Genomic DNA, 12,840 nt, shown 5'->3' with positions numbered 1-12,840 from the left:
GAAGGGCAGTTCCGAGCTGAGGAGACAAGTTCTGTGCGGCATGGCTGCCATTACTTTCCTTTTTGCTCTTCCTGAAGCAAGAACCATTGTTTTCCAACTTTATTGCTAAGAAAGGTGTTGAATTTTTCACCCTTTTTTTTTGTTCATGTCGTAGGAACAGTTAGTGTAGCTGGAAAATACGCTGTTTTTAACAGGTCACTTAAGTTATCCCTTGAGTGTTGTGGTGATGTGTGTGCACGTGCCACAGAAGGATGTAGCCTTAGTTTGGGTGAGCAGAGGCTCTGACTCCTGCCTGTGTCACGTCCCAAGCAGGCAGCAATGCCATAAGCATGCTGTTCCTCAGGTTCAGCTCCCGTGGGATACGTGTGCAGACGTAGGAGAAGGTATGTTGGATTTCAGCAGTTTGTTGTCCTCAAACACCTTGCTGAGTCAGGGCCTCCGTGGGAAACGTTCCCATTGTGGAAGTCACTCTGGGAAGCGTGGGAAGAGATGCTCCACAGGTGCAGAGGTGAAGCTCAGTCCCAGCGATGTGTTTTGGCATCCAGAGGCCCTTCTTGCTCCTTGGAATGGGGGTAATAATTGGTGTGACAAATATCCGTCAGGCTTCCTGTGCAGATATTTCACAGGCTGAAACGTTGTGATTGAATTCTTTTAATTCTAATTACTTCATTCACATGCACAGCATGTATTTTTCCTACAGAGTCGGAAGCGAGAGCGTTGGCTAAGGAGAGGCAAAAGAAAGACAATCACAATTTGAGTAAGTTTTGGTTCCTCACATTTTGCACTGATTCTTGGAATGATTTTGGGCATTAAGTGTTCAAGTACTGATGTTTTAAATCTGAATGAGGTACTGCACATAGTATGAAGCATTAGATCATTGTGTTATGCTCACAGATCAAATACCTCAAATTCTTATGAAATGTGTGCTTAAATCTGCTATTGAATTTTAATTCTATTTTAATTTTTTTTTTCAATAACCAAGTGGTTGTTATCCAATGGAATTGCTGTGTGCAATATGTGGCCCAATTGCTTTTAACAAATCCACCTTGCACGATTTTGCTCTTTTAATTTTAATTTGGTTTTGTATTAGATATGTGGTCAATTTGTGACTTTAAACAACAGTGTGGGTCCTGAGTGTGGCAATTTTATAAATTTCATTTTTTGAAAGGAATTTGCATTTCCAAGTTGGAAAAAAAAAAGCATTTTAAAATAATGATCATCTTATGACTTAAAGGATCCATAACTTATCTTTTTATACATTATAGTAGTAGAAAATAGAAACTGTTTCATGCCTTGAGCCGCTCAGAAGCCTTTTCCATAGCTTGAAAAGGTAATGCAGGAAAATTGGTATTTAAATCTGACTTTTGGATCCTCAAAGTGTTGCACATGGAAGAGTACTTTAAAAAAGACACTGTGCCTTTTATCCCTTTTTCTGTCTTGGGATTTCCTTGAGCATCCAAGTATTTGTCTCTAGAATTTATCTGTGATGCTTTTCGCCTAGAAAAAATGTTTGCTTCTCAGTCATCCTGATTTTTAGTCTTAGTTTTAAACTCTCTGATTTCCGCAGTCCCAAAATTTACAGTATAGACAGAACTTCTGTCTTAGTGTGTCTATGTGTAGGAGAGCAAAATAAATTATCACTGGATTTTAAGCTTCAGGCAGACATTTCAATGGTGCTTAAAGAAATCTTTGACGAAACACTTAATAAGTTGTAATTAAGTGTGAATATTGCTTGTAACATTCATGCTGTTTTTCCTAAAGTTGAACGAAGAAGAAGATTTAATATTAATGACCGTATAAAAGAACTGGGCACCTTGATACCCAAGTCAAATGATCCGTAAGTATAACATGCCCAGGGAGAGTGTGGGAGGGAGGAGGTAAAAAATCCTAGGGAAGAACCAGAACTTACAAAAAAAACCCCCCAAATTTCAATGTTTTCTTCTTGCTCTGAGGGCTCTGTGACTGTAGAAATGCTGTTACATTTTTTGAAGATTTTTGGGGGGGGGTCCATTTTTCCCCTTTTGGAACCTGCTTGTGTTTGTATTAATTCGATGATTTTTGTCTCAAGCCGGGTTTGGTGCTGGGAGTGACTGACTGCCATACCAGAGGCAGAGTTGTGGGGATGGGAACCCTTTGTACTGGTCTGGCTGCTTAGATGGTTGCATGTCTTGCTAAATGATTCTTTTAATTAATTAGATGTTACAGCTTGACAAGACAGAAACTGGTCCATCTTTCAGTGAAAATGGAAGGCAGTTTCTCTGGGAAGCCAATCACATTTCCCATTCCCTCCAAGGGAAAAAAAAGAAGGAAAATAAAGAGTGTAACTGTGTGCCTGTTGTTTGCCAGTGTTTGTTGTAATTTCCCAGATGTTCTTTATGATAATTCTGCACTGATTTTACTGCTTTTAGCTTGTATTTGCACTTTCCCAATGGTGACTTGGTAGCAAGGAACCTTCTTGCTCTGGAGTTTGAAAGTCCACTTAAATCTGCATCAATGCCCTGTGATGCTTTTGGGGAGATTTTCCAGTGTTTTGAGGCAGTTGCTCGTGGAGCAACTTTACAGCTACTTTGCAGAGAGGCTCTGCAGCCTCCTCCAAGGCCAGCAAGACAATATCTCTCGGTATCAACCTACAGGACAGGTGGATCTTTGCTCTGACAGTCTGCAGTAAGATTTTTTTTTTGCTTGTTTAGAGAAAGTAAGATGATGTGAGGAGATGGTGATGCAGCAGCCTCTCTTTGTGAAGCAAATGCGCTAACCAAGGGCTGTGCTCCAGCCCCCTCTAGTGCACTGCAAATGCCTTCTGTATCCACAAACTTGGAATAAATAGTAGCTGGGTGTCACGTCTAGAGAAGGTGCAATCACAGGTACAGGTGTGAAGGGAGCAGCTATGAAACAGAGCCTTACCTTGTCCTTTTGTGTTGATCCCAAAGGGATATGCGCTGGAACAAGGGAACGATCCTGAAGGCGTCGGTGGATTACATCCGCAAGCTGCAGAGGGAACAGCAGCGCACCAAGGAGCTGGAGAACAGGCAGAAGAAGCTGGAACATGCCAACAGGCACCTGCTGCTCAGAATACAGGTTTGCTGAGAAACGTGCTGCAAATGCTCTTGGTGTTGCAGCGTGTGATTGCAAATAGTGGTGACTTGTGGGGTGTGGGTTAGAAGGAAGCAGCGTTTAAATTAACGGTGGCCAGTGCTGAGATGCCTGCAGAGATTCTTCCAGAAAGAGCCAAAGATATCCTTAGTTTAAAAAAAGGTAAAATAGAATCGTAACACCCCAGTAAAAGCACTTAAGAGTGGTCTGTTTTTGTTCTACCAGGCCCAAACCATACCATAAAAAGATTTTATTATGGTGATACATTCTTCTGTTTGCCAGGGCTAAGGAACTGGGACTTCACATATCACATATATGTTGATAGTCAGGAAATTAGGTTCAGCTGTTTGGGAGTCTTCCCTTCTCCTTGAAGTCTGTAGGACTGTACAACAGTTCTCTTCAGCACTGAAAAGCAGTAAGGTGGCATGAATATGTTTTCTCCGTGGGTTGTTGCCTTGTTAAATTCACCCAGGTTCCCAATGTTCTGAGCTACATAGAAATTTAAGGGTGAAAACTCCATTTCTCTAACGAATTCCTTTGTCTTCACCTCAAGCTGGATGGGAAACCTTAACCCTGAAGCCTACACAGGTTTTTTTTCTGGATAGCCACCCCTCTCCATAGAAGGGTAATTAAAGAACTGTGCCAGAACTGGGTGTAAGAACACCTAACATGGAGACAGTGATATCCCAGATATCCTTGTGTTGCTGCTGCCCTGCAGCACAAACAGCTGAGCTCTGCATGCAGCTGTGGCCAGCCAGGAGACCTCTCAACAGCCCAGCTAATCCACCAGGGAGATAATGAAGCTGCAAATACCTGAGAGTCAAGTGTGGAAGTAAACAGCTTTAAAATAGAACAGGCCGGGTTGAGCCTCAGCACAGTTTTGTACTTAGTTGAGCAATCTGCTGCTAGAATGAGATGATAAAAACACACAACTCTTCTGCAGAGTGACACCAAGCAGTGGTGTTTCAAAGCTAGGTGAGATCACTTTTTAAACATCTTTTGTCTTGCTTTGTGTTGCATCTGCTCTGGCTCCTTCAATCAAAATACCATAAAACCCAGATCTTTGAGTAACAGGCAATACATCTGGCAGCAAATAACCTCAAGTGTGTATTTTCCCTTTTTGTGTTGATTCTGATTAAGCATGGAATAAGGAACTCCTGATTCTGGCACGTTAGCTCATGGAAGAAGTGCTTGCTCATTCCACCTTCTCCTCTGATCTTGCAGTGTGCCATTACAAGCTTGTTTTAGCCTGGAAATGATGGAAGAGGGTATTAATCAACCTCAGTGACAGGAATATCCAGAAACAGCACAATCACAACAGAGATCGTGATTGCCTAATATAATGGAGAAGTAGAAGCAAAACATCTCTTTTACTGATGTATTTGTGAGAGGGCATTTAAATGAATTCTTCTATTATCTGTCTTCAGTCAAGTACATCTGTATGATTAAATGTGAAGGTGGGATTTAAACTTTCCATGGAGATATGAAGAATCCTGGCTCTGTGTGAAGTCTGAAGCCTTCCTGTGACTTCCTTGTACTTTTTCTGCACAGGAATAGTGTTGTTGCTCAGTTTTGATTGACCTCTTCCAGCTCTGCCAGACTTGAAGAGTGAGAAATGTCCCCTCCTGTGTCAGTGGGGATTGACAAGGATCACGTAGACATGCTGTGCCTTCACATACGACTTTTTAAAAAGTACTAAACACATGCTTCTGCTATTTCGTTTTTTTCCCCTATTTTTAAATGTTTTCCTCACTCTACCTGATGCCAAACCTGCCTATCCTGGCACTGGTTTGAGAAGAAGCCTGAGGGGATCATGTCTGTGCTGCGAGGTGCTGGGTTTTGGCTCCTGGTATAGGTGCTGAGGAGGAGTGTGAAGGGCCTGTGTGGGGTGGTGTTCACCCACCTTTGGAGAAAATCTGCAGGGCTGGAGTGTGCAAGGTACAAGCACTTGTCACTATGGGAAAGGGAGGAAATGTGTACAGGAGAAGGAAACTGGAAGCTGCAAGACGAGCATAAGATGAGGGATTTTACTTCCAGATTTTCTTTTCATTTGCTCTTTATTCTCCCTCACAGGAACTTGAGATGCAAGCCCGGGCACATGGACTGTCCCTTGTCCCATCTACAGGCCTTTGCTCCCCTGACATGGTCAACAGGGTCATCAAACAGGAGCCTGTGCTGGACAACTGCACCCAAGACATGATGTCACACCACACAGACCTGTCCTGCACCACCACCCTGGACCTCACTGACGGCACCATCACCTTCAGTGACAACCTGGGAAACGTGACTGAACCAGCTGGCACTTACAGTGTTCCTGCCAAAATGGGATCCAAACTGGAAGATATCCTGATGGACGATACCCTCTCCCCCGTGGGAGTGACTGACCCACTACTCTCCTCCGTGTCTCCTGGGGCGTCAAAGACGAGTAGCAGGCGGAGCAGCGTGAGCATGGAGGACACTGACCATGCTTGTTAGCATCTGTTGGCACACCTTTCATAAACTGCTTTGGTTCTTGATCAGTAGATGAAAATAATTTACCTTTTGTAGAATTTTTTGATTTTTTTTTTTTCCCCCTTGTGCTTCATCAGTGTGTGTGCGTGTGTGTATATATTATATATATAGGATTTTTTTTAGAATTTTTGTGAAGAAACTTGTATATTCTATTTTAAACTACCAATGCCTCCAAAATATTGTACAGCATATGTACAGAATCTGTGAACTGGATTCGCCAAGAACTTTGAACTGGTCAAATCTACTCAAAGCAATAGAATTACAGATGAAGAGTCTGTTTCTACTGGGGGGGAGGGGGCAATTGTAGGATTGTAAATGCAACCTATTTACTTGGAAACAAAATGTAAAGTTAATGAATGTAAAGAAACAACAACAACAAAAAGTCCAATTTGTAATTGTATTAATTGAATAGTGCTGCCTTAAAGATACAGTGTCCCTCAAATGTTGGTCTTACATGACAAGTGTTTAGGGAAAATAGCCACCCGACTTCACTCAGAAAACAAACTAAACCCAAGTGTTAAGACATCCTGATTGTGTTGATTGTGATATAAAATGCTGTTGCTGAAACTGCAGGGAGATGTGAGTGTCTCAGAGTGTAAATTTTACTCTGAGCTGATTTGGGTTTTCCTTTTGATCATGGTTCAAGTTTTTCCTCTTAAATTTTTATTTTGTTTCATAACACACATGGATGGCTTTGCCAATGGCAAACCAAGCAGGAGCACTGTAAGTTGGGATACACTCTTTGGACAAAAAAAAAAGATGCATATTATCAGCTGGGCACATTATGTTGTACATATCTAATTGGCTTTATTTTTTTTAAATTGCATTGTACAGTTTCTTTTGATTTGCATGGATTCCTTAGTTATCCTCAACTTTTTGTTTTAAATTTATTTGTATTTCATTTGTAAGATTTTTGCCTCTTAATATTGCAGCGATTTTTTGACATTTTTAAAACTCATTGGAAGTTTTCTGCGTTCTTTGTAAACACTTGAAAGGAAGCTTTTATGCAGGGTTCTGTGTTTTAAGAGAGATTTTGAGAATATTTTGTATATTACAGTCTCACTTTGAAAATGTTTTTAAACGCATTTAAGGTAGAGTAAAAATTTAGATTAGGTAATAAAACAACTCTGTAGAGAAACTGAACTTACATATTTATTTTTAGTGATACAGAAAAAAAGTAGTAATATGCTTGGAAACATAACTATGTAGTTAATATACCCGTTAGAGCAATTTGTGTTCTATTTCAGCACTGGGGCTGATGTAAGAGAAAAAAAAAACAACAAAAAAAAAAAAAGAGTAAATTACTGTATCTGCAAATAACTGTTACTTGATAACAATGTTATTAATTTTTAACATGCAACCATGTTGTAAAAGTAGTTCGGTGCATTATCTACTCAAGTGTAGTCCTATGCAATAACGGTAGTTTTCCTTGTATTATATCCAGCCTAGGTGTTCCACGGAGGTGACAGGTGGTGTTCCGAGCTAGACGGAGGGAATGGAATTCTCCACAGCAGCCTACAGCTGCCTGGCAGGCGTAGCTCGTTCAGAATGAAGTGCCTTAAACTCTAGTTGTAGTCTTCCTCGACTAGCACTGACTGAAGTGTGGCGTAGACAGAGCTTTAGGGTGGTGGTGTATAGGGCGCTGAGGTGTAGCATGGTGCCTACATGTAGAAAACCAGAGCTTCCCGTTCTCCTTTGTGCTACACTGGAAATTACATAGGATGAGTGCAACGGTGAGTAACTTGAGTGCCAGTTTGGCCGGCTTTCCAAGGAAACCTTGGGCTCAGCAGATGGTGTTCAGAAACCAAATGTGAACTGGGTAGGATGGGGTGGCCAGGGGGTAGTGATGGGAGTTCCCACGGTGCAGCTTGCTGAGCCCTCTCCTGGCCATTTCCCCGGGGGAAGGCTTCCTGGTGTTCCCTGCCTGGCACTGCTGCTCCTGGTGTGCCCTGCCTGGCACCGCTGCTCCCAGCACAGGGGGCTCAGTCTCAGCAGGGCTGCAGTGGCAGCTGTGGAACTCGGGGTCTGTGTTCCTGTCACTCTTCCCGTGGCTGTGTCCGGCCCTCGCTTCCCGCTTGAGCCGCCAGCAATGTGTTAGCGTTGATGCAACCACCGGGTTGTGGCTTTTTTTCTTTCTTTTATAGTTTTTGAAGGAGGAGCTGGAGTTGGGTTGTAATGATACCTCTCCCCCCCACCCCAGACAGCTTTTGGGAATGTGTCTTTCCTAGGATAGAGAAGCTCTGGCCCAGGCAGGACCCAGGAGGCTGCAGGATGTGCTGTGGTCACCGTGGTCCTGTGGCAGAGAATGCTCCCAGCAAGGCAGCTGTGCCATAGCTCTGAGTCGAGTATGGGGGTGCAGGTTTCTGGTGCTGCTGTTTGGCTGGGGTGACAGGTAGGAAAATGAGGGCTGTAGAAAATGTTTGAGCTGTAACATGGGGCTGTGTTGCCCTTCCTCAGAAAATGGGACAGCTCTGCAGCACTGGTACAACAAATCGGGGTGTGCATGCTGGAGTGTAGTAACTGAGAACCACTGAATGTATTGAGTGAGGCTTTTGGTTTGGTGCCTGCCCTGGGCATTTAGAAATTCAACTCTAGACTGTGGTATATGAATATTTTTCAAGCTTATGTGAAACCACTGGTACTCACTGACAGCCATGACTTCTGATTTTTTTGCTACATGCTGTGTGGAGGTGAGTTAGGATTCAAGGCCAACCATTCCATCAAGAGCTGGATTCCTTGGCAGAAGTCTCTGTGGCCACAGCAGCTGTGCTGTGTGCTTCTATACCTTGTATTTTCTGGGATAACAGAACCTGGCCATGCTCTGCTCACTCTTCCCCCCATGTTTCCTTAGGTTACAGCCCTCCTCTGGGTGTGCCCACCCTTGAAATGGTGACACTGCAGTGGGGACGCTTCTAGGAGACACAGACCCCAGTGGGTGCTAATGGGGGGGTGCTTTTGCCCGTTTGAGCACCGTGGAGGGTGTGGCTGTGACGTTTTGCAGGGGTTGGTGGCAGAGGACAGACAGCAGTCACAGGCAGGGTTTGGCATGGGCTCAGTGGAGTGAGATGGACGGAAGGTGTTGCCTGCTCTGGTGATGGTGACTTGTGTGACACTGGGCAGCAGTGGCTTCCCTGAGCAGGTGGGTGGGGAACTGACCAATTCTCACTTTGCCAAAGCCATGCAACAGGCAGGGACATGCAGAGTACCATGAAGTTCTTCCTTACTGCTTTTGGCCTATAAAGCAATATTTAACTCTTCCAACCTGTAAAAGCAAAAAGAAGGTACATAAGGAAAGCACAAAGCACAAAATAATGCACTTACATTTATGTTGTTTGATATAAAATGCACTGGGGGGGAAGCTGATGTTGATAATAGTATAAATACCTATATTTCTTGAAAAAGTGACATTAATTACTGCCTCTTGCTATGATGCTTGGTACTGTAATGTTGATATTCATCTGCTGTTGACTGCAGCAATAATTTGTGTATGGTCCATAGCACTGTAAATTATGGATCAATATTAATGTATCCAATGAAATAATTTGAACTGTTGTTCTTGATAGATGGATTAAAGCATTTGGTTTTTCACATACATCTGTGTAAGTCACTCGTTTTCCATGTGAGTGGATCTTGTTTTCCTGTGTGTTTGAAGTCCCTGCAGTGCTTCCGTGTCTGTGACTTGGCCATGGATGTGTCCATGTCCCTGACCTGGTGTTGGTTGGCATCCTTGGTTCCACCAGAGCTGTCCAGTTGTGTTTGTGTGGCAGTCACACAGGAGAATGAAGCCAGACCCCACCTGGGCTTTGCAAATACACCCCAAGGTAGAAAGACCCAGGGCTTACGGTCCAGAGTAAGGAATAAAACAGCTGGATGTGGAAAAATGTCATTGCCTTTGTCCCCTCCCATGGGCTCTTGTCATTTGCCTGCCTCCCTCCCTCCCTGTCCTTGCAGCCCGTCAGCTGCCCTGTGAGGTCATGGGCTCTGTGAGGCCTCAGGGTACCTGGCCCCTTTGCCCTGCTCTCACTCCTGCAGGGTCACCTGTCCCCAGCAGTCCTGCACAGGAGCACCTCACCCCCTTCTCCAGCTGACCTGTGCATGGCAGGATCCCCGTCCTCTCTCTGCCCACTCCTCCCAAACCTCCTCTCACCCAACATGCAAACAGCTGCTCCTGGCTTCTGCTGGTGAGGAACCAGCTGTGGTCTTGTTGTGTCTTCCCATCTTCATTATTTCTCTCTGTCTCTATGCTCTCATCCCTTCTGGTCTTGTTCTTCAACAGCCTTTTGCTTCCTGTGCTCACAGCATTGAGTTCCCGCTCTCTGTGGACCTTGCTGCAGCAGCATTGGGGGTTATTGAGTGTTATCTCAGGGGGCTTGAGCCCTGAGTACAAACAGAAGTATTGAATTTGACCTGTGACTTGAAAGTCTGATACCTATTTGGAGTAGAAAATACCTAATTCAGTTGAATTAAATATTACTAGCTCAATTTAAAAACCAACCCAACAAAAAATGCCTGACTCTACTAGGACTACGGCTGAACAGCCCCACTCCCTCTTTGTAGAAAATACTTGAGTAAAAGCTCATGAGTGTTTCCAGCAGGTTTTGTAATGTAATTTCTTTAGAAGTTAAGCATAATATTAGAATGTAGAAGTACTGCATTAAAAAGTCTATTTATCAGCAGCCTAGGATATAATTTCTATTTTAAGTTTGAGTTCTTAGATGTATTTTGACTTTGCTTTTGTTGGTCAGTTGTTTTTCTTGTGGTCAGCTTGGAGTGAATTTCTTGCTGTGGGTGGCAGCACCTAAAAGTTTTGTCTGTGTTGGAGAACCCAGAAGGAGCAGAACACCCATCATGGGGGTATTGGCTGTAGGCAGTAGCTCTGTGACAGTAAAGAGTTGGTGGCAGCTCTGCTTAGAATCTTTTCCAGTTGTGCTGGACAAGCTTGAAAAATTCAATGCAGGGTAAAAAAGTGGATATTAAAAGTAAGTCCAGCTGTGCCCGGTGTGGTCTGTTTTGCTGGGAAGCCCCGTGGCCGGGCTGGGGGATGCTGCAGGGCTCGGCTGTGTGGCGTGGTGGCACAGCAGGACACTGCCACCGTGTCACCTCGTTGTGCTTTCCTTCCCAGGAGACCTGGGAGCCCAGCAGCTCCCGATGCCGGGAGGCAGGTGGTGATTGCTCTCCCTCGCTGGGCTCAGCAGTGCTGCTTCTTTTGCTCTCACATCTGGGGGTGGTCCCAGCACTGAAAGTTGTCCTACACTCTAGCTCCATCTCCTTTGACATACGCTTCTTTAAAATTGCAGGGGAATGGCTTGAAAAAGTGTTCCTGACTTATTAAAACCAAGGAGGCTTTACAGGATGCTGGCTCACAGATCAATGCGTGTGCTCTGAGCAACGCTGTTGTCTTTGCCTGTGACCTGAGGTTCACCCTTCCTTGAAACTGCTCCTTTTCCAGCTCAGTTTTTGGGAGTGAATCTCTTAACAGGAGCTGTGCTCTGGAACCATAGAGGGAAGCGATAGTTCATGTGACAGACCCTTTTGTGTTAGTGCTGTCCAAGAGCTGTGCAAGGCAAGAAGAAGGCTTGCTGTGGTCAGCAGGAAGGACCAGGGCACAAAAATATTTATATGCAAAGTATCTAAATATTGATTGTTCTCTAATATGTATATAAATGTCACCATGAGGGTGATGTACCTATTGTGGAAGCTGCCTCAAGGCAGGGTTTGGTGGATGGGGCACACGGTTCTGGGGGCTCTGGTCTTGCTCAAACGCTTTGCCTGCTCTCTTGCTATTCAGTAGTGCCTCTCCAGAGCTCCCTGCTCCCGCTGGCTTTCCTCCTGTGTGCCTGTGACAGCAGCAGGAGTTAGACTTGAATTAAAAGAGTGGGGAACAGCACACTCTTGTGGGGCTGTGTCCTTCCCAGCACAGACCCGGCACCATCTCCCCGTGGTGCCCGGCACGGCCCAGCAAACCCATCCTGCTCCAAGGCGAGTTGAGATTTAATTAAGTCGTTTGTAGATTGTTTTCTCTGAGTGCAGCGTGTAATTCACACCAGAGGTGTCGGCTCCAGAGGGGCAGGCGCAGAGCAGGGGAGCAGGCGCTGTGTTTTATGAGGAACGGGGCAGTTGCTGTTTCTTTAGCCACTTTAAATACGTTTAGTCAAAATCTTTTAATGTCTTCAAGACCTCTGGCCTTGTAAAATGATTCCCATTTTACACTGAGTACACTGAATGCTACTGTTCACAGGGCATGACTAATTACTGCTTAGATATTCCTTTATCAATTCCAGAACCACTGAATCATAGACTGGTTTGGGTTGGAAGGGACTTTATTAATATTTCTCTTCTTTTTTCCCTGCTGAAAAGCAGTTTATAGAGCAGGTTGTTGCAAAAGAAATTACTTCAGCACTTGTAAATAATAAAATAATTTCTTATTCTCTGACCACTAAAGTAGTTTTATTCAAACAAATCCATGAAGAACCTGCACTGCAAGGACCCAGCTGGGACTTTCCGCTTTTCTCTTTGGAGCAATGCGTCATGAGAGACTAAGCAAAGATTTTAGGTCTAATATAATAGTTCTGTTTGAAAAAGCAGGAACGAAATCAAAGCTGAATAAATGGAAAAGAATTAAATTCATGCTAGACATAAAAAAAAAATGCACCTCAAACAATGAGGGGTATTTTAAAAAGTCACTGTTTTATTAATAATACTTTCCACCCCTTTCCCTTGATCTTTTGATGACAAGCCTGGCAGAGGCACTTTTTATCAGACACTGAAGCAATTTTGCTGCTGTCATGTGCCTTTCTTGATACACACATATTAGTCACACAGCCGTTTTATGTTCTGTAGCATATTTTAGTATATAATTAAAAATGTGCCTGTCTGCTACCAAGCAACCAAGCTCGTCAGGGGCTGATTGTGTTCTGTCACCCACAGCTTGAAGGGAGGGCAAAAAATAACAATAATCATGTGTTCACTTTTCAGTCCTAATTGTGCAGCCGCTCCTTGGATATGTTGTCACAGACACAACCACTGGCTTCTGGAGGCAGAGGCAAAGCCAGCATGGGGGAATGGCTGGCAGGTGACCCACAGCCAGGTCACTGTCACCAGTAACACACTGGTGCTGGATGCTGGGCTTTTAATGTGCATGTGTGGTTTTGTGACTCTGTTTAGTTCAGTTCACCTGGACTCTGCTAAGCTGCACCTTGGCTTTCCCTGGAAATGGAGTGCTAAATGCCTTTGGGC

At 44.1% G+C, this 12,840-nt stretch overlaps 1 protein-coding gene across 13 annotated transcripts in view; it reads left to right on the top strand.

The window, feature by feature from the left end:
* MITF (melanocyte inducing transcription factor) overlaps nt 1-9,196 on the top strand; it is a 101,500-nt gene extending 92,304 nt beyond the window's left edge. For 8 of the 13 annotated variants that reach the window (XM_032120479.1, XM_032120475.1, XM_032120484.1 and 5 more), the window contains 4 exons: nt 683-757; nt 1,762-1,837; nt 2,931-3,078; nt 5,167-9,196. In XM_032120479.1, the coding sequence (XP_031976370.1) occupies nt 683-757; nt 1,762-1,837; nt 2,931-3,078; nt 5,167-5,568 (701 nt within the window). In that variant the 3' untranslated portion in view covers nt 5,569-9,196. The remainder of the gene's footprint in view (nt 1-682; nt 758-1,761; nt 1,838-2,930; nt 3,079-5,166) is intronic. The other 5 variants (XM_032120480.1, XM_032120487.1, XM_032120488.1 and 2 more) reach the window with 3 other exon arrangements.
* Nucleotides 9,197-12,840: the final 3,644 nt, after the last annotated feature.

Source organism: Corvus moneduloides, chromosome 11 (assembly GCF_009650955.1).
Source record: "Corvus moneduloides isolate bCorMon1 chromosome 11, bCorMon1.pri, whole genome shotgun sequence".
NCBI classification, from domain to species: domain Eukaryota; kingdom Metazoa; phylum Chordata; class Aves; order Passeriformes; family Corvidae; genus Corvus; species Corvus moneduloides.
This window is presented reverse-complemented; position numbering and strand designations above follow the sequence as displayed.